This window comes from Nannobrachium achirus (genome assembly GCF_963921795.1).
Source record: "Nannobrachium achirus genome assembly, chromosome: 20".
Classification (NCBI taxonomy): Eukaryota; Metazoa; Chordata; class Actinopteri; order Myctophiformes; family Myctophidae; genus Nannobrachium; species Nannobrachium achirus.
In genome coordinates, this window is record NC_137827.1 from 942,685 (window position 1) to 964,644 (window position 21,960).

A 21,960-nucleotide genomic window follows, 5' to 3' on the forward strand; every position below is an offset into this window, starting at 1 on the left:
TTTTCTCAAAATTTTTTTCTTTCTCAAATTTTTTTTTTGAGAAAACTTTTTTTCTCAAATTTTTTTTTCTCAAAAATTGTTTTTTCTCAAAAAACTTTTTTTTCTCAAAAAATTTTTTTTTCTCAATTTTTTTTTTCTCAAAAAATGTTTTATATACATCACTGGCCAGATGGTGGTGTCTTATTACTAGTTATTAGTGTGGTAACCACACTAGTCCTGGGGAAACTTTATTCTGGATAAACTTTTCTGCTGCCAGTGGAAATTGATGGAAAGTGACGTCACTGATTGTGATTGTAATAATAATAATAATAATACATCGAACTTATATAGCGCTTTTCAAGATACTCAAAGTCGCTTTACAAACAAAATAAAATAAAACAACTTTATTAGGACAAAGATTAAAAGGATAAAATCTAAGATGTGCATTAGCAGGCACACAGGGAAGAAAAATAAAAACTGAAAGGCGAGTGGAGAAAAGTTAGGAAGGGAAAGCAAGTCTGAAAAGGTGGGTTTTGAGGGAGGTTTTGAACACGGCAAGGGTGGGGGCTTCTTTTATATGGGGTGGGAGTGGGTTCCAGAGGGTGGGGGCTGCAACGGAGAAAGCCCTGTCACCCCAGGTGCGTTTCTTGGCCTTGTGAGTGAACTTGAGAAGGTTCTCATTTACAGATCTGAGGTTGCGGGAGGGAACATGGCGTTGGACAAGGTCTGAGAGATAGCTGGTAGTCTGGTTATTGAGGGCCTTGTAATCAATCCTGTATTTTATATTTATATTTTATATTTATATATTATATATATTTTATTATTTTATATATTATATTTTATTGTAGTTGAGATCAACAGAGGAGTGGTGCGGGTGAGGATTGGTGGAGCTTCACATGACGTCCCCGGATATCTAGGTTGAGAACCATTGATCTAGGTAATAAATAGATATCTAGGTTGAGAACCATTGATCTAGGTAATAAATAGATATCTAGGTTGAGAACCATTGATCTAGGTAATAAATAGATATCTAGGTTGAGAACCATTGATCTAGGTAATAAATAGATATCTAGGTTGAGAACCATTGATCTAGGTAATAAATAGATATCTAGGTTGAGAACCATTGATCTAAGTAATAAATAGATATCTAGGTTGAGAACCATTGATCTAGGTAATAAATAGATATCTAGGTTGAGAACCATTGATCTAGGTAATAAATAGATATCTAGGTTGAGAACCATTGATCTAGGTAATAAATAGATATCTAGGTTGAGAACCATTGATCTAGGTAATAAATAGATATCTAGGTTGAGAACCATTGATCTAGGTAATAAATAGATATCTAGGTTGAGAACCATTGATCTAGGTAATAAATAGATATCTAGGTTGAGAACCATTGATCTAGGTAATAAATAGATATCTAGGTTGAGAACCATTGATCTAGGTAATAAATAGATATCTAGGTTGAGAACCATTGATCTAGGTAATAAATAGATATCTAGGTTGAGAACCATTGATCTAGGTAATAAATAGATATCTAGGTTGAGAACCATTGATCTAGGTAATAAATAGATATCTAGGTTGAGAACCATTGATCTAGGTAATAAATAGATATCTAGGTTGAGAACCATTGATCTAGGTAATAAATAGATATCTAGGTTGAGAACCATTGATCTAGGTAATAAATAGATATCTAGGTTGAGAACCATTGATCTAGGTAATAAATAGATATCTAGGTTGAGAACCATTGATCTAGGTAATAAATAGATATCTAGGTTGAGAACCATTGATCTAGGTAATAAATAGATATCTAGGTTGAGAACCATTGATCTAGGTAATAAATAGATATCTAGGTTGAGAACCATTGATCTAGGTAATAAATAGATATCTAGGTTGAGAACCATTGATCTAGGTAATAAATAGATATCTAGGTTGAGAACCATTGATCTAGGTAATAAATAGATATCTAGGTTGAGAACCATTGATCTAGGTAATAAATAGATATCTAGGTTGAGAACCATTGATCTAGGTAATACATAGATATCTAGGTTGAGAACCATTGATCTAGGTAATAAATAGATATCTAGGTTGAGAACCATTGATCTAGGTAATAAATAGATATCTAGGTTGAGAACCATTGATCTAGGTAATACATAGATATCTAGGTTGAGAACCATTGATCTAGGTAATAAATAGATATCTAGGTTGAGAACCATTGATCTAGGTAATACATAGATATCTAGGTTGAGAACCATTGATCTAGGTAATAAATAGATATCTAGGTTGAGAACCATTGATCTAGGTAATAAATAGATATCTAGGTTGAGAACCATTGATCTAGGTAATAAATAGATATCTAGGTTGAGAACCATTGATCTAGGTAATAAATAGATATCTAGGTTGAGAACCATTGATCTAGGTAATAAATAGATATCTAGGTTGAGAACCATTGATCTAGGTAATAAATAGATATCTAGGTTGAGAACCATTGATCTAGGTAATAAATAGATATCTAGGTTGAGAACCATTGATCTAGGTAATAAATAGATATCTAGGTTGAGAACCATTGATCTAGGTAATAAATAGATATCTAGGTTGAGAACCATTGATCTAGGTAATAAATAGATATCTAGGTTGAGAACCATTGATCTAGGTAATAAATAGATATCTAGGTTGAGAACCACATTGATCTAGGTAATAAATAGATATCTAGGTTGAGAACCATTGATCTAGGTAATACATAGATATCTAGGTTGAGAACCATTGATCTAGGTAATAAATAGATATCTAGGTTGAGAACCATTGATCTAGGTAATAAATAGATATCTAGGTTGAGAACCATTGATCTAGGTAATACATAGATATCTAGGTTGAGAACCATTGATCTAGGTAATACATAGATATCTAGGTTGAGAACCATTGATCTAGGTAATACATAGATATCTAGGTTGAGAACCATTGATCTAGGTAATAAATAGATATCTAGGTTGAGAACCATTGATCTAGGTAATAAATAGATATCTAGGTTGAGAACCATTGATCTAGGTAATACATAGATATCTAGGTTGAGAACCATTGATCTAGGTAATAAATAGATATCTAGGTTGAGAACCATTGATCTAGGTAATAAATAGATATCTAGGTTGAGAACCATTGATCTAGGTAATAAATAGATATCTAGGTTGAGAACCATTGATCTAGGTAATAAATAGATATCTAGGTTGAGAACCATTGATCTAGGTAATAAATAGATATCTAGGTTGAGAACCATTGATCTAGGTAATAAATAGATATCTAGGTTGAGAACCATTGATCTAGGTAATAAATAGATATCTAGGTTGAGAACCATTGATCTAGGTAATACATAGATATCTAGGTTGAGAACCATTGATCTAGGTAATACATAGATATCTAGGTTGAGAACCATTGATCTAGGTAATACATAGATATCTAGGTTGAGAACCATTGATCTAGGTAATAAATAGATATCTAGGTTGAGAACCATTGATCTAGGTAATACATAGATATCTAGGTTGAGAACCATTGATCTAGGTAATACATAGATATCTAGGTTGAGAACCATTGATCTAGGTAATACATAGATATCTAGGTTGAGAACCATTGATCTAGGTAATAAATAGATATCTAGGTTGAGAACCATTGATCTAGGTAATAAATAGATATCTAGGTTGAGAACCATTGATCTAGGTAATAAATAGATATCTAGGTTGAGAACCATTGATCTAGGTAATAAATAGATATCTAGGTTGAGAACCATTGATCTAGGTAATAAATAGATATCTAGGTTGAGAACCATTGATCTAGGTAATACATAGATATCTAGGTTGAGAACCATTGATCTAGGTAATACATAGATATCTAGGTTGAGAACCATTGATCTAGGTAATAAATAGATATCTAGGTTGAGAACCATTGATCTAGGTAATAAATAGATATCTAGGTTGAGAACCATTGATCTAGGTAATAAATAGATATCTAGGTTGAGAACCATTGATCTAGGTAATAAATAGATATCTAGGTTGAGAACCATTGATCTAGGTAATAAATAGATATCTAGGTTGAGAACCATTGATCTAGGTAATAAATAGATATCTAGGTTGAGAACCATTGATCTAGGTAATAAATAGATATCTAGGTTGAGAACCATTGATCTAGGTAATAAATAGATATCTAGGTTGAGAACCATTGATCTAGGTAATAAATAGATATCTAGGTTGAGAACCATTGATCTAGGTAATAAATAGATATCTAGGTTGAGAACCATTGATCTAGGTAATAAATAGATATCTAGGTTGAGAACCATTGATCTAGGTAATAAATAGATATCTAGGTTGAGAACCATTGATCTAGGTAATAAATAGATATCTAGGTTGAGAACCATTGATCTAGGTAATAAATAGATATCTAGGTTGAGAACCATTGATCTAGGTAATAAATAGATATCTAGGTTGAGAACCATTGATCTAGGTAATAAATAGATATCTAGGTTGAGAACCATTGATCTAGGTAATAAATAGATATCTAGGTTGAGAACCATTGATCTAGGTAATAAATAGATATCTAGGTTGAGAACCATTGATCTAGGTAATAAATAGATATCTAGGTTGAGAACCATTGATCTAGGTAATAAATAGATATCTAGGTTGAGAACCATTGATCTAGGTAATACATAGATATCTAGGTTGAGAACCATTGATCTAGGTAATACATAGATATCTAGGTTGAGAACCATTGATCTAGGTAATAAATAGATATCTAGGTTGAGAACCATTGATCTAGGTAATACATAGATATCTAGGTTGAGAACCATTGATCTAGGTAATACATAGATATCTAGGTTGAGAACCATTGATCTAGGTAATAAATAGATATCTAGGTTGAGAACCATTGATCTAGGTAATAAATAGGCAACCACACTTGCAATTTCCAATTGCATCTTTCTAGTTATTATTATAATATATTATATATTATATATTATTATAATATCAGAACACTTGCAATTCTGGGAAATTGCAAGTGTGGTTATGGTTTTAGCATTTCCCCTTTCATGTCTATGTAGCCGGGGATCCAGTCACCATAATAGGAGAGGACCTGTGATGTTCTGCTGTACCTTTTATGTCTGTTTTATCCATTAGTTTGGTCATTAAGGTCCACAGAATGAGAGGCCTGCTCTACCGGAAACATCACGAAAAAGGTTATGGCCATTTGTATATTCACTGTCCCATTGACTCCACTAGAATATATTATATTGTATATAGAATATATATATATTGTATATTCACTGTCCCATCGAATATCGGCCCCCAAAAACTGTGAAAAGTGATGAGTCATCACTTTTTTTTTTTCAGTTTTGGGTGGCCAATATTTTGCCCAAGGAATGTTTTTCATACAAAGCAAATCCTATGCAATGGATTCAGAATGATGAAGAAACCCTAGTTTGACCCCTCACATGCTATTTAAAGCAGATTTTTTTCTTTTTTTAAATATCTTTCTTTTCCTGTGTAGTCACAGTATAGTGAAGTCGATGGGACAAATACAAATGGCCATAACTTTGTTTTTCGCGATGTTTCCGGTAGAGCAGGCCTCTCATTCTGTGGACCTTAATGACCAAACTAATAGATAAAACAGAAATAAAAAGTGCGGCAGAACATCACAGGTTCAACCCTATTCCTTGAGCTTCTTTTAGCCAATAAGGAAGCAAAAAAATAATAATTAGAGTAACTTTTAGCCAATGGGGAAACAGCAGAAATGTCATTTGAAGCTGGATGTGACGAGCTGTGTGCTGATATATAGGCCTATACAAGCACACAGCTTGTGGCATCGTGGGCTTGTAGATCGGGTGGATGTGTATGTAGGTTTAAAGTGCTGATGTGGCCAGTATGAGTGGTTAGTCGTTCCTAAACGTTTAACAAAAGAGAGATTAGACCTCTATTTTCGCAACTTCTTAAACATTTGTTTTTGAAATCATGGAATTTCTTAGATTTTTGGTATTTATTCATGCAATTATTTAGAGAAAAACAAAAGAAACAGAAATAGTTTTTTCTATTAAAACAAAATGATGTTTTGTTTTTTCCAGGTGCGGCCTCAGCGTCAGTACATGAAGATCGTCAGCGACCTGTTTGTGGGCGGAGTTCCCCAGGACATCCGCCAGGGGGCGCTCACGCTGCCCACGGTGCGCGACGCCCCGCCCTTCCGCGGCTCCCTCTCCGACCTGAAGTACGGCAGCTCGCCTCCGCTGCTGCTCAACAGCCTGCAGGTGGCGCTAGAGGAGGAGGGGCGCTGCACCTCCTCGCCCTGCGAGAACGGAGGCGTCTGTCTGGTGGTGGACGGACTGCCGCAGTGCGACTGCTCCAAGACGCCCTACAAGGGCCGCCTCTGCACCCAAGGTACGATAACTACCTTATGTTATTAGTACAAGGTACGAACAACTACCTTATGTTATTAGTACAAGGGCCGCCTCTGCACCCAAGGTACGAATAACTACCTTATGCTTTTATTAACCAAAGTACGAAGAACTACCTTATGCTTTTATTAACCAAGGTACGAATAACTACCTTATGTTATTAGTACAAGGGCCGTCTCTGCACCAAAGGTACAATAACTACCTTATGCTTTTATTAACCAAGGTACGAATAACTACCTTATGTTATTAGAACAAGGGCCACCTCTGCACGCAAGGTACGAAGAACTACCTTATGCTTTTATTAACCAAGGTACGAATAACTACCTTATGTTATTAGTACAAGGGCCGTCTCTGCACCCAAGGTAAAATAACTACCTTATGCTTTTATTAACCAAGGTACGAATAACTACCTTATGTTATTAGAACAAGGGCCGCCTCTGCACCCAAGGTACAAACAACTACCTTATGCTTTTATTAACCAAGGTACAAATAACTACCTTATGTTATTAGTACAAGGTACGAATAACTACCTTATGTTATTAGAACAAGGGCCGCCTCTGCACCCAAGGTACAAACAACTACCTTATGTTTTATTAACCACTGCTCCAAGACGCCCTACAAGGGCCACCTCTGCACCCAAGGTACGAAGAACTACCTTATGCTTTTAGAACAAGGGCCGCCTCTGCACCCAAGGTACAAATAACTACCTTATGCTTTTATTAACCAAGGTACAAATAACTACCTTATGCTTCTATTAACCAAGGTACAAATAACTACCTAATGCTTTTATTAACCAAGGTACAAATAACTACCTTATGTTATTAGAACAAGGTACAAATAACTACCTTATGTTATTAGTACAAGGGCCGCCTCTGCACCCAAGGTACAAATAACTAACTTATGTTTTATTAACCACTGCTCCAAGACGCCCTACAAGGGCCACCTCTGCACTCAAGGTACAAAGAACTACCTTATGTTATTATTAACAAAGGTACAAATAACTACCTTATGCTTTTATTAACCAAGGTACAAATAACTACCTAATGCTTTTATTAACCAAGGTACAAATAACTACCTTATGTTATTAGAACAAGGTACAAATAACTACCTTATGTTATTAGTACAAGGGCCGCCTCTGTACCCAAGGTACAAATAACTACCTTATGTTTTATTAACCACTGCTCCAAGACGCCCTACAAGGGCCACCTCTGCACCCAAGGTACGAAGAACTACCTTATGTTATTATTAACAAAGGTACAAATAACTACCTTGTGCTTTTATTAACCAAGGTACAAATAACTACCTTATGCTTTTATTAACCAAGGTACAAATAACTACCTAATGCTTTTATTAACCAAGGTACAAATAACTACCTTATGTTATTAGAACAAGGTACAAATAACTACCTTATGTTATTAGTACAAGGGCCGCCTCTGCACCCAAGGTACAAATAACTACCTTATGTTTTATTAACCACTGCTCCAAGACGCCCTACAAGGGCCACCTCTGCACTCAAGGTACAAAGAACTACCTTATGTTATTATTAACAAAGGTACAAATAACTACCTTATGTTTTATTAACCAAGGTACAAATAACTACCTTATGCTTTTAGAACGAGGGCCGCCTCTGCACCCAAGGTACAAATAACTACCTTATGCTTTTATTAACCAAGGTACAAATAACTACCTTATGCTTTTATTAACCAAGGTACAAATAGCTACCTTATGCTTTTATTAACCAAGGTACAAATAACTACCTTATGCTTTTATTAACCAAGGTACAAATAACTACCTTATGCTTTTATTAACCAAGGTACAAATAACTACCTTATGCTTTTATTAACCAAGGTACAAATAACTACCTTATGCTTTTATTAACCAAGGTACAAATAGCTACCTTATGCTTTTATTAACCAAGGTACAAATAGCTACCTTATGCTTTTATTAACCAAGGTACAAATAGCTACCTTATGCTTTTATTAACCAAGGTACAAATAACTACCTAATGCTTTTATTAACCAAGGTACAAATAACTACCTAATGCTTTTAATAACCAAGGTACAAATAACTACCTTATGCTTTTATTAACCAAGGTACAAATAACTACCTTATGCTTTTATTAACCAAGGTACAAATAACTACCTTATGCTTTTATTAACCAAGGTACAAATAACTACCTTATGCTTTCATTAACCAAGGTACAAATAACTACCTTATGCTTTTATTAACCAAGGTACAAATAACTACCTTATGCTTTCATTAACCAAGGTACAAATAACTACCTTATGCTTTTATTAACCAAGGTACAAATAACTACCTTATGCTTTTATTAACCAAGGTACAAATAGCTACCTTATGCTTTTATTAACCAAGGTACAAATAGCTACCTTATGCTTTTATTAACCAAGGTACAAATAGCTACCTTATGCTTTTATTAACCAAGGTACAAATAACTACCTAATGCTTTTATTAACCAAGGTACAAATAACTACCTAATGCTTTTAATAACCAAGGTACAAATAACTACCTTATGCTTTTATTAACCAAGGTACAAATAACTACCTTATGCTTTTATTAACCAAGGTACAAATAACTACCTTATGCTTTTATTAACCAAGGTACAAATAACTACCTTATGCTTTCATTAACCAAGGTACAAATAACTACCTTATGCTTTTATTAACCAAGGTACAAATAACTACCTTATGCTTTTATTAACCAAGGTACAAACAACTACCTTATGCTTTTATTACAAGGTACAAATAACTACCTTATGCTTTTATTAACCAAGGTATAAATAACTACCTTATGCTTTCAGCATGCAAGGTAAAATAACAACCTTAGGGTGCATCAATCCTAATTGATGCTTTTTAAGGTCTTAAATGATGCTGTCTGACTGGAATGTGTGAGGGTGAGGTTTTAACCCTTAAAGGTGGAGCATTGATGTGAGGGTGAGGTTTTAACCCTTAAAGGTGGTGCATTGATAGTGTTTGGTTGAGAGAGAGACTCTGAAAGAGATCTCCCAGATGTCACATTCTGATTCTCCTGCCCTTTGCAATCCCATCCTGAAATGATGAGATCCTCACTAGTATGTATAATACAAGCACTTGCGTGTGCGTGTGCACGCGTGTGTCTGTGTGCGCGCGCGCGCGTGCGTGCGTGTGTGTGCGCGTGTGTGTGTGTGTACCTGCATGCGTGTGTGTGCGCGTGCTTGCACGGTGCGTGCATGCGTGCGCTCCGTGCCTCCCAGCTGTACATCACAGGGCTAATCATAGCGGTTAGCGTTGAGGCTCAGGTTAATGGCTGCGGTGCTGCGGCGCTGCAGGCACTGATAACACCCCCCCCCCTCCCCCCTTTCAACCAATCACACAGCGGCAGCTGTTCCAATCATTTCCTTTTGTGTTGCTGAATCTGTTCTTTATGCTCTAGATGCTGTCTGTCTGTCTGTCTGTCTGTCTGTCTGTCTGTCTGTCTGTCTGTCTGTCTGTCTGTCTGTCTGCCTGCCTGTCTGTCTGTCTGTCTGTCTGCCTGTCTGCCTGTCTGACTCTAATACAGTGGTGTAACGATACATTTTAACAACAATATGATACGTATCACGATACATGGTTAACGATGCGATACATGGATGATTTTGGTTCATTCATGACGATACGATTCGATTAAATGATTTAAAATCGATATAGTAACTATTTAGCAAAGACATTAAATCTGGGTGAAACGTGTCAATAGATCAGGGTTTTTAAAAGGATACCTGGCTAATATGACAAATAATAATTGTCCTCTATAACTACAATGTAAAATTAAAAACACCTTAAATATTTTATTTCTTCTAGAAATAGCTAATCTTTCACTCAATAGGGGAAATGCCCGTCACAAGTTGATGATGTCATAAATGTAATTTGTGATCTATCCCTATGGAATTTATGTCATGCATGTGCAAACACACACACATTTGATGCTGATATTAACCATAGGAAGTATTACGTTTGTTTTTATTTTAACATGCATGCCATAAAATCCATCAGGATAGAACATCATCAACTTGCGAAAGGCATTTCCCCTATTGAGTGAAATATTAGCTATTTCTAGAAGAAATAAAATATTTAAGGTGTTTTTAATTTTACATTGTAGTTATAGAGGACAATTATAATGTATTAAGCCATATTTGTCATATTAGGCAGGGATCCCTTTAAGGTAAAATCTATTATTGTGGATATAAATAAGTAAACACTTTGATTCTCTAGCAAATACATGGACATTATATTACAACACATATGGACAAACCAGCACCTTGACATGAACACTGAAATTACACACATTTATTGATAGACCAAGAGTAGCTACGTATATGGAAAGGTAATTTGACCCCTCTTTTTAATTTTCCCTCTTAAAATGGCTAAATACAAGGCACAAATACTTAGATCATTGCAAATTGAATATGATTTTTCGATTCAGTTACTATATCGTTACACCCCTACTCTATACTGTCTGTCTGTCTGTCTGTCTGTCTGTCTGTGATTCAGAGAGTGAAAGTGAAAGATCTTTTCAGTTATTTCATGTCCAGATGCTTCTTTCAACATCACAAATAAAAGCTGGATTTATTCATTGTCTGGTTAAGCAGGGTGGGGCCATGCATTAGGCCTGTATTATGAAATATGAAATATGATTTCTTTCCTTCTTTTCCACCAAACCAAAAAAATCCCAACTTGCCGACGCTCTGTCTGATATGAAGTGTAAAATGATTGAAACCACAGCTCATCATTTCATACAGATCATATCTGCTCTCATAACCATATGAAAGCATTCATCATCCACCTCCATTCATTTTTCAGATGTTTCTTTATTAATGGCTCCTTAATGTACCATGATGTTATGTGTAGCTCTTTCTGTGTTGTTGTGTTGTTGTCCTCCAAGGTGTTTACAGTAAATATAGTCTGTTCCAACATGTTTACACTCTGATGAATATTGATGGATGATGTGGAATATGACAGCTCACTCAAATGAGATGTGGTCACTTGTACCCACTTATATCTTTGTTTTAGTGTGTTTTGTAAGTTTGTGTGTGTGCGTGCGTGCGTGCGTGCGCGTGTGTGCGTGCAGTTAATCAACATGTGATTAAGAGCGAGGCTCACAGATTTAGTGAAACTGTAGCGGTTTTTAATCAATACTGAATCAATGAATGAAGTCAGAGCAGAGCTGATGTCCTGTAAGTGGAATTGATTAACCAAGACAAACCTCTGCATACAATGTAGCCTTATCCGTGTGTGTGTGTGTGTGTGTGTGTGTGTGTGTGTGTGTGTGTGTGTGTGTGTGTGTGTGTGTGTGTGTGTGTGTGTGTGTGTGTGTGTGTGTGTGTGTGTGTGTGTGTGTGTGTGTGTGTGTGAGAGTGCGTGCGTGCGTGCGTGCGTGCGTGCGTGCGTGCGTGCGTGCGTGCGTGCGTGCGTGCGTGCGTGCGTGCGTGCGTGCGTGCGTGCGTGCGTGCGTGCGTGCGAGCTTATAGATCAGTTACATCCAGCTGTGTATTAATCAGGCAGTATGATGCCATCACAGCACCCCAACATACATTTTAGTCGACTAAATCAACTGTTGATTTAGTCGACTCAAACTGAAACGTTCCAGATGACTAAAACTAAATACCACAGACACACACACACACACACACACACACACACACACACACACACACACACACACACACACACACACACACACACACACGGATCCTGTGTGTTCATCGCCATAGCGATGGCCTTTTTTTACGGCCCCTTACTGAGCATGTGCAGTGAGCTCTGTAAACCAGAGAGGATTATTATTATGGTCTGTTTAGCAGGGATTATCATAAACAATAATAATAATGAAATCACATAATTACTCAATCTGTCCAGATTACCAGGGGTGTGTGTGTGTGTGTGTGTGTGTGTGTGTGTGTGTGTGTGTGTGTGTGTGTGTGTGTGTGTGTGTGTGTGTGTGTGTGTGTGTGTGTGTGTGTGTGTGTGTGTGTGTGTGTGTGTGTGTGTGTGTGTGTGTGTTTTGGGGATGGAATGTCAACATTAGGTCCTCCCAACGCGCCTCTTGTAGATCGGCTATTTTCGGCAAGGCTACATTGGTGAGGGTGACACATGTCCAGGGTGTTTTAGGGAAGGGAGAAGAGTCTTGGACGCGCGGAGCGTCGTCCAGGGTGTTTTAGGGAAGGGAGAAGAGTCTGGGACGCGTGGAGCGTCGTCCAGGGTGTTTTAGGGAAGGGAGAAGAGTCTGGGACGCATGGAGCGTCGTCCAGGGTGTTTTAGGGAAGAGAGAAGAGTCTGGGACGCGTGGAGCGTCGGCCAGGGTTTTTTAGGGGAGGGAGAAGAGTCTGGACGCGTGGAGCGTCGTCCAGGGTGTTTTAGGGGAGGGAGAAGAGTCTGGGACGCGCGGAGAGCGTCGTCCGGGGTGTTTTAGGGAAGGGAGAAGAGTCTGGGACGCGTGGAGCGTCGTCCAGGGTGTTTTAGGGAAGGGAGAAGAGTCTGGGACGCGTGGAGCGTCGTCCAGGGTGTTTTAGGGAAGGGAGAAGAGTCTGGGACGCGTGGAGCGTCGTCCAGGGTGTTTTAGGGAAGGGAGAAGAGTCTGGGACGCGTGGAGCGTCGTCCAGGGTGTTTTAGGGAAGGGAGAAGAGTCTGGGACGCGTGGAGCATCGTCCAGGGCGTTTTAGGGAAGGGAGAAGAGTCTGGCTGAGAGAGTCCGGCTGAGAGGGTTGGAGACACTCGGCTGTGCCTTGTGTCTCCCTACGCCTCTCAGCTGGTGTAAAATACCAGGTAACCACTGGCCTCTTGTGGCGTGGCTTATAGCTTCAATAAATAATGGACCTTGATGTGAAGCACTGTGATAAAGCAGTACTCCTTTATACTGCTTTCTGAAGCCAAGGACCTTCACCTGAATACAGCATTTTACTTAGAAAGATTTACATCCACAGCACAGTTCCACTGCCAATATGTTCAAAATAAAACAGCATAATGGCACATAAACATTGTTTTCTATTCAATAACAGTTGTACTAGTCAAGTTATTGATTTAATTTGGTTTAACAATTTACTAGAGCATTAACGAAAAAGTCGACAAGTCGACTCAATCAACTTACACAAGTCGACTCCCACCAGAGAAAGTCGAAAGTCGAAGTTGAAAAAAATTAAAATAATACTTTCTATTAAGAAAATAGCAGATCTACATGCTCACAACGCCTCGCGATGCGAGGCGTTGTAAGCATGTAGATCTGCTATTTTCACAATTTCTGCCTCTAATATTTGACAATTTGGCCAATGTTTAATTTGTCATTTTAGAGGTATTAAAAAGTCTTTAACTTCTCACTTTATAAATGTGCAGATACGCTCTATACATTTGAACTTTATGTTGGTTTGTTTACAGTTGAGTGAGAAAACAATGTTGGACATTAAGCTAATCATCTGGGGACCCCCCAAAATAATTTGGGGACCCTCTGGGGATCCCTACCCACAGGTTGAGTTCTGTGGTGAATGAGCAGGTCTGGACGGTCCGTGTTTTGTAGATCAGGGATCTTAAATATTTTCAGGCCAAGGACCCCTTAGTTGAGAGAGAGATGAAGCAGGGACCCCTTAGTTGAGAGAGAGATGAAATAGGGACCCCCACAACCTGTTCATAGATAAAGTTTATTTGTTTGACAGCACGATCAACTGTGTATTTTGGATTCATGTTAATGTGTGTTTTCAGATATTTAACCACTTGAACCGTCAATACTTAATAAACTTGATTTGACCTTTCACTGTTCTTCGTCTGCTCTTTTCCCCCTCCAAACCTCTTTGCCGAAAATAGCAGATCTACAAGCTCACAACGCCTCGCGCTGTGAGCTAAAGTTCTCAGAATATGGACGCTAGGGTTCAAGTGGTTAATATAAAAAAGGAGAACTTTCTATCAGACAAATATTTGGAGGCACCCCTGTAGTAACTCTGAGGATCCCCTAGGGGTCCCGGACCCCCTGTCGAAGACGCCTGTTGTAGATGTTGACGTTGTTTCCTGAGGGAAGAAGGATGTGTGATGAGAGGAGAAATAAAACACACTCACTGTGTTTAATAACCCTGAATATAACCTCATTACTGTTGGGTTGGACCGCACCGCATGGCCAAAGGGACTGTGTGTGTGTGTGTGTGTGTGTGTGTGTGTGTGTGTGTGTGTGTGTGGGTGTGGGTGTGGGTGTGTGTGGGTGTGTGTGTGTGCGTGTGACAGAAGCAGTGTGTTACAGTGGGAGCAAACTGTCAAAGGAAGTAGGTCAGGATGGAGGGCGAGAGAAGAGAGGTTATGAGAGAGAGAGAGAGAGAGAGAGAGAGGGAGAGGGAGAGGGAGAGAGAGAGAGAGAGAGAGAGAGAGAGAGAGAGAGAGAGAGAGAGAGAGATAGAGAGAGAGAGAGAGAGAGAGAGAGAGAGAGAGAGAGAGAAGAGAGACACTGTGCTGATGCATGCTGACTGTGAGTAGTTGGTCTGTCAGTCAGTCTGTCCTACTTGTCCTGTAGCCTGGAGGCTGTTATTGTATCCATAGGACAAGCCTTGTAAAGGAGCGCTTGTTTTCACTGGAGACTGCGGAGACTTTCAGCACCTCCGTGCATCTAATTGAACACAGAGGAGCGCGCCCTCTGGCTCAGCCAATCACAAGCCACGGCAGACAAGTCATCTCCTATGGACACAATAATGGCGTCTTGTAGTCTCTGTGAACGGCAGCCATGTTGGTGTTGACACTACTTCTCTTTTCTGGGTTTGGAGAGGAAACCACTCTACGTCATGTTGTAGTCCTTAAAGGAAACCACTCTACGTCATGTTGTAGTCCTTAAAGGAAACCACTCTACGTCATGTTGTAGTCCTTAAAGGAAACCGCTCTACGTCATGTTGTAGTCCTTAAAGGAAACCACTCTACGTCATGTTGTAGTCCTTAAAGGAAACCGCTCTACGTCATGTTGTAGTCCTTAAAGGAAACCACTCTGTCATGTTGTAGTCCTTAAAGGAAACCACTCTACGTCATGTTGTAGTCCTTAAAGGAAACCACTCTACGTCATGTTGTAGTCCTTAAAGGAAACCACTCTACGTCATGTTGTAGTCCTCAAAGGAAACCGCTCTACGTCATGTTGTTTTTGGGGTCCCACTGGCACCTTCTATCCTCACAAAGTCCTATTTCTGACCGTTGTGTCTTTCTCTGGTTTTGGGCAGACAGAGATGAGAAGCTTTCCACGGGTTCTCAGAACAGTGCTGTTCTGAGAGTTGACGAGAGTGACGTCACTCTCGGATTCCCGTTTTTTTTTCAGTCCAAAAAAAAAAAAAATCAAAACATTTTTTTTTTCAAAACTTTTTTTTTTCAAAAAAGATTTTTTTCAAAAAAAAATTAAAAACTTTTCAAAAAAAAATTTTTTTTTCAAAAAATAAAAAAAATTTTTTTTTTTCAAAACTTTTTTTTCAAAAACTTTTTTTTTCAAAAACTTTTTTTTTCAAAAACTTTTTTTTTCAAAAACTTTTTTTTTCAAAAACTTTTTCAAAAAAAATTTTTTCAAAAAAAATTTTTTTTCAATTTTTTTTTTTCAAAAAACTTTTTTTTCAAAAACTTTTTTCAAAAACTTTTTTTTCAAAAACTTTTTTTTCAAAAACTTTTTTTTCAAAAAACTTTTTTTCAAAAAACTTTTTTTCAAAAAACTTCTTTTTTTTCTGGAAAAACCCCACTAGATGCGCCCCTGAGCAAACAGAGGCCGTTTTGGTATTGCAGCTGGAGAGCCTCATTATAGTAGAGCTAGAACAAACAAAAAGAATGGTCAGAGTGTTTTTTGAGGGTTAAAACCTGTCTAAGACTCAATTTTGAGCTTATATTTATACAAAAAATATAGTTTTAAAAGCATGGTGTAGGCCCTTTAAAGGAAACCACTCTACGTCATGTTGTAGTCCTTAAAGACTAAAATTTGGCCGGAAAGATATTTGCTTTGGAAAAATGTGTTTGGTAAATGTATCTTTAAGTCCAACTGGTAGCGACTGGCAAGACTACACTAAAACTACACTAGGCTACTGGAGCATTTTAATAGGGATTGGGGAAACAAACAGGAGGAAACAAATCAAAGCGACGCCGCTTCTCCTAGTGGTTTCTGGGTTTCTCTGTGTAGTTTGTGCTGGTTGTGCTGGCCAGTCTGGGCCAGTCTGGGCCGGTCTGGGCCGGTCTGGGCCAAGATGCTAGGGATGAATTCATGTCCCAGTCCTTAACAAAGCTTACTGTAAGGAGCAGCTTATTTTTGTCTGACTGAAGACAGCAGTCGTTGGAGGAGTTTCTAAATGTTTCAACAATGCTTCTTGTATTCTGTGGTGTAAAGTAAACTAGAAAAGAAAATTTCTAAGAAATTTTAAGTGTGCCTGCAGCTCGCTAAGTGTGTGCAACCTTGTATGTGTTAACATTAGCATATTTGTTAGCATTAGCATTTGTTAGCATTAGCATGTGTTAGCATTAGCATTTGTTAGCATTAGCATTAGCGGTTACGTTTTGCGCGTTTGTGGTGCCCCCTATGGGTCGAAGTGGAAATGCTTTTGGGTATATGTTCAGTATAGCGCCCCCCACTTGTGGTTAAAATTTGGTGTTGACTGGATGTTTCGTTTGTGATTTATGGCTACTTCTTAGAAAACGGGCTCCTCCCGCTAACTTTGGAACCCTGTTACGGAAGAACGGTATGGACTATCAAAATATCGTTTAAATATGTTTATCGCATGAGTCCATAGATCGTGTGTATCGATTTTTGTGACATTTGGAGAAAATATGTAGGAAAAGGAGCAAAAAGTGTGTTTTGAAGAAAATTCAAAATGGCGGAAAATCTATCCTGACGCAAATGGGCGTGGCCTATATGAGGAGATGCGTCATGACCCAAGGAATCCAGGGAAAAAGGAATTTTAATTTTCCGACCCACGGTTCAAGAGTTACAGGCCGAAAGGTAAAGTGGACTGTTATAGCGCCACCATGAGGCCAACTGACGAAATTATTTTTTATTTAATCCTTGATATCATTATAAATCACCTCTCCAAGTTTTGAAACTGTAGCCCCTATGGTTTGCGAGAAAAAAAATATTGAATGTGAGTTTTTGCGATTCCCATTATAAGTCAATGGGTAAAATTAATTCACTAATAAATTAATATCAATTAAACGATACAACTTTTCTCTTAGAAAAGTAATAGCAACCTATTCCCGGCCGAGCCGCACGTTTTGATGTATACATTGCGGCGGTGGCGTAAATTGTGCGGCAGTTATTACGTGCAGAAATTTGCAAGAACATGACCGACTGACTTAAGTATGGCGGATTACAATAAGTGTTTTGCCATTACATGGCAGGCACACTTAATAAGTAGGCTACATTTACTCAAGTACTGATTGATTAGCGATTTAACAGTTAGGACAATTTTAAGATTTGTTTTATAAAAAACTTACATGGTATAACTTTAAAGACAGCTGATGAGGAGACTTCAGTTCAGTGTAGGAGACACAACAGATACTCTCTGTAGACGCACACACACACACGCACGCACGCATGCACGCACGCACACACTAACTGGAGGCTAATCTTACTAAAGCCTCTGGTTCCCCTGGGCCAGTTTGAGTCAGTTGATTTATTTCAGATTTCCATTGCAAGAGGATCCTCCTGGAAAACACACACACACACACACACACACGCACGCACGCACGCACACGCACACGCACACACACACAGTGATTTAATAGCTGAAGCGTATCAGATAGACACACCTTAATACAACCAATAACATCATCTGATACACGAGTCATTAATTTATCATTCTGAGATCACATCTAATGCATCAACACTCAATTAGTCTGGTCTTTAATTCTCCCAGAGAGCAGAGACACTGATCTGATCTGCCCGCACAACACACTCACCTGGAGAGAGAGTGAGAGATGTTAGGGTACCCCCTTATGCCCATATATGGAGATCCACAGGCATCAAACCAAGGCCCTAACTCACCAAGGCCCTGCTTGGCATTACTTACGTACGTTTTATGCCCATATAGGGGTTCAGGTTCCTATATTGTCAATCTTAAGGACATTATTAAGGAAATTATGTTATCAATATTAAGGACATACTGTATATGGGCGGCGTGTTCCTCCCACCGCGTCATCAGCGCCCACACCCTAGGTGGGATTGGCGATAGGGCCTTTCTGTGTGGAGTTTGCATGTTCTCCCTGTGTCTCCTAGGGTTGATACCCTCACAAAAACATGAACAAACTCCCCCCAGAATGACAACAACTAGAATCGTCAGAGAAACGCTGTGGTTGGCCAGATGGTCAAGAATTGGTGCATGTCACCCTGAGGTCGCAAGTTCTCGCAAGTCACCCTGAGGTGTCTTAAGGGGAGCACACACTGGCCGCGGGCGGCTGCGCAGCGTCGTGTCGCGGTATCGACACACGTGAAGTGCGTGTGTGTGTGTGTGTGTGTGTGTGTGTGTGTGTGTGTGTGTGTGTGTGTGTGTGTGTGTGTGTGTGTGTGTGTGTGTGTGTGTGTGTGTGTGTGTGTGTGTGTGTGTGTGTGTGTGTGTTTTGTATTATCAATATTAAAAATGTTTTATTCATCAAACATGCTCTGCTTGTTTATATGATAATTTATACTATTAACTGTCTAAGTTTGAATGAACTGTTATTGTGAAAGGTGATCTGTCCACTGTCACAGCTCTTATTCTGAAAGGTGATCTGTCCACTGTCACAGCTCTTATTATGAAAGGTGATCTGTCCACTGTCACAGCTCTTATTGTGAAAGGTGATCTGTCCACTGACACAGCTCTTATTGTGAAAGTTGATCTGTCCACTGTCACAGCTCTTATTGTGAAAGGTGATCTGTCCACTGACACAGCTCTTATTGTGAAAGGTGATCTGTCCACTGACACAGCTCTTATTGTGAAAGGTGATCTGTCCACTGACACAGCTCTTATTGTGAAAGGTGATCTGTCCACGGACACAGCTCTTATTGTGAAAGGTGATCTGTCCACTGACACAGCTCTTATTGTGAAAGTTGATCTGTCCACTGTCACAGCTCTTATTGTGAAAGGTGATCTGTCCACTGACACTGCTCTTATTGTGAAAGGTGTCCACTGACACAGCTCTTATTGTGAAAGGTGATCTGTCCACTGACACAGCTCTTATTGTGAAAGGTGTCCACTGACACAGCTCTTATTGTGAAAGCTGCTTCTACTGTGTATTTTAATCACATGCAAATCGGTTGTGTTCAAAGCAACCTTTGTATGGAAACAACGTGTGCATTCTTATAGTAATATATAATGTTATATTATATTAAACAATGTGTGCATTCTTATAGTAATATATAATGTTATATTATATTAAAGAACGTGTGCATTCTTATATTAATATATAATGTTATATTATATGAAACAACGTGTGCATTCTTATATTAATATATAATGTTATATTATATGAAACAACGTGTGCATTCTTATATTAATATATAATGTTATATTATATTAAACAACGTGTGCATTCTTATATTAATATATAATGTTATATTATATTAAAGAACGTGTGCATTCTTATATTAATATATAATGTTATATTATATTAAAGAACGTGTGCATTCTTATATTAATTATGTTTATGTTTTTAATAATCCAGTGATTCTCAAATGTGTTTGGGTCCTTTCTGAATCCCCTAAAGGACCCCTGGGGGTCCCCGGACCCCACTTTGAGAACCACTGGTATCATTTTAATGACATGCAAAACGGTTGAGCTTTAAGCCAACCGTCTGTATGGAGAAAACGTGTGGATTCTTATATTAATATATAATGTTATATTATATTAAAGAAGGTGTTTTTTAATTTGCATGACAGACAAACATGCAAAGTAACAAAGAGTGTTTTGTGTTTCTCTCTTTCTCTCTCTTCATTCCAGAGGTGGACTCCAATTCACCAGGTGAGTTTATAAAATAAAGATACCGTCTCAGGAATTACAAAGGCCAGATTAAAACTGTCTTGATCTACGCAGAGTAAATGGAGTGTTTATGACAGCCAGGAACAGATGTACCAGTGTTGTGTAACTTGTACAGTTACAAGTAACTCACCATGGCAGTAACTTGATCAAGTTAAAGTTATACCCCTGGAGAAATGTAACTTATAAAGTTTCAAGTTACATAGAAAAAGTAACTTGAGTAACTTGAGTTACTTTTTTGTCAGCGTTAAATTGAGAATTTGGTGTACATGAAACAAAATATAATATCCTACAGAAAAAGTCACATGCCAGCAGAAATCTCAACTGAGTTTTATGTTTTATTTCAAAAAGGTTGACATTTTCTTTAGTAAACATCTGTGTTCCTAATAAATAAGTTAAAAAAAGAAGAAAATGATGATCTGTTGAGGACATTTGATCGTCAATCTTAACAAAACCTAAATGTAAAATTATAACTTTGCTTGTAACTTCTTGTAACTTGAGCCGAAAATGACCCAAAAAGTATCTCAGTTACTGACGAGTTAAATATGAATGTAACTCAGTTACCAGCAAGTTACAGCAAAATGTAACTTAGTTACATAACTCAGTTACATGTAACTTTAACTTCCCCAACACTGGATGTAACTGTAGTTTAGAGAGGAAACAGGGTGTTTACAGTTGGAACAAGAAGCCTCCTGAATAAATAAAAACTAGATTTGATTCCGTTAAATGAAGCCTAGTAATCCATCCTGGTGGTGAGTCTTCTACAGGCCGTCTGAATTCACAGAATATGAACCGACGCCACCAGGATGGTTCATTAGGCTGTAGGAATCAGTAGCTATTTTAACAGAGAATGTAATATTCTATCACAGTTTGATCTTTATTGACAGCAGCCTCTAGGGCAGGGGTTCCCACTTTGAAAAGCCCTGCTCTAGAGAGAGCACCTCAACCACATGAACTAGTTGTACCTTGACTGAAATGTTTTATCCATTAAAATCAGTCCCAGATTCAGGCCCACAGGAGTTCAATGCAAATTCAACACCTTTATCTTTTCTATAATCTTGAAACCATGAAAGCATGAAAATGAATCCAGACTAGCTCAGTGTGGAGCAGAGAATCCAACTCTTATTTAACAATCAAGCTGTATTGTTTATATCTTTCTTCTGACGAAGCTTTCTGATTGGCTGGAAGCTTTGCGGTGTTGTGTTGTTGTGTGATGATGTCATGCTTTCCCTCCCGAGGGCAAAGAGATGACGTCTCAATACTGAAGTGTATTGGAAGATGCTTTCTGAAGAGTTGTTCCTCTCTCTCTCTGTGTCTCTATGTGTCTCTCTCTCTCTCTCTCTCTGTGTCTCTATGTCTGTCTCTCTCTCTCTCTCTCTCTCTCTCTCTCTCTCTCTCTCTCTGTGTCTCTATGTCTCTCTCTCTCTCTCTGTCTCTGTCTCCCTGTCTATGTCTCTCTGTCTCTGTCTCTCTCTCTCTCTCTCTCTCTCTCTCTCTCTCTCTGTGTCTCTATGTCTCTCTGTCTCTCTCTCTCTGTGTCTCTATGTCTCTCTCTCTCTCTCTCTCTCTGTGTCTCTATGTCTCTCTCTCTCTCTCTCTC

General features: G+C 38.4%; 1 protein-coding gene across 1 annotated transcript in view; it reads left to right on the forward strand.

The window, feature by feature from the left end:
- nrxn3a (neurexin 3a) overlaps nucleotides 1-21,960 on the forward strand; it is a gene marked incomplete at both ends in the record, with an annotated part of 301,509 nt that overhangs the window by 1,298 nt on the left and 278,251 nt on the right. The window contains 1 exon segment of the mRNA XM_080750273.1: nucleotides 6,077-6,386. Coding sequence (XP_080606399.1) covers nucleotides 6,077-6,386 — 310 coding nt within the window.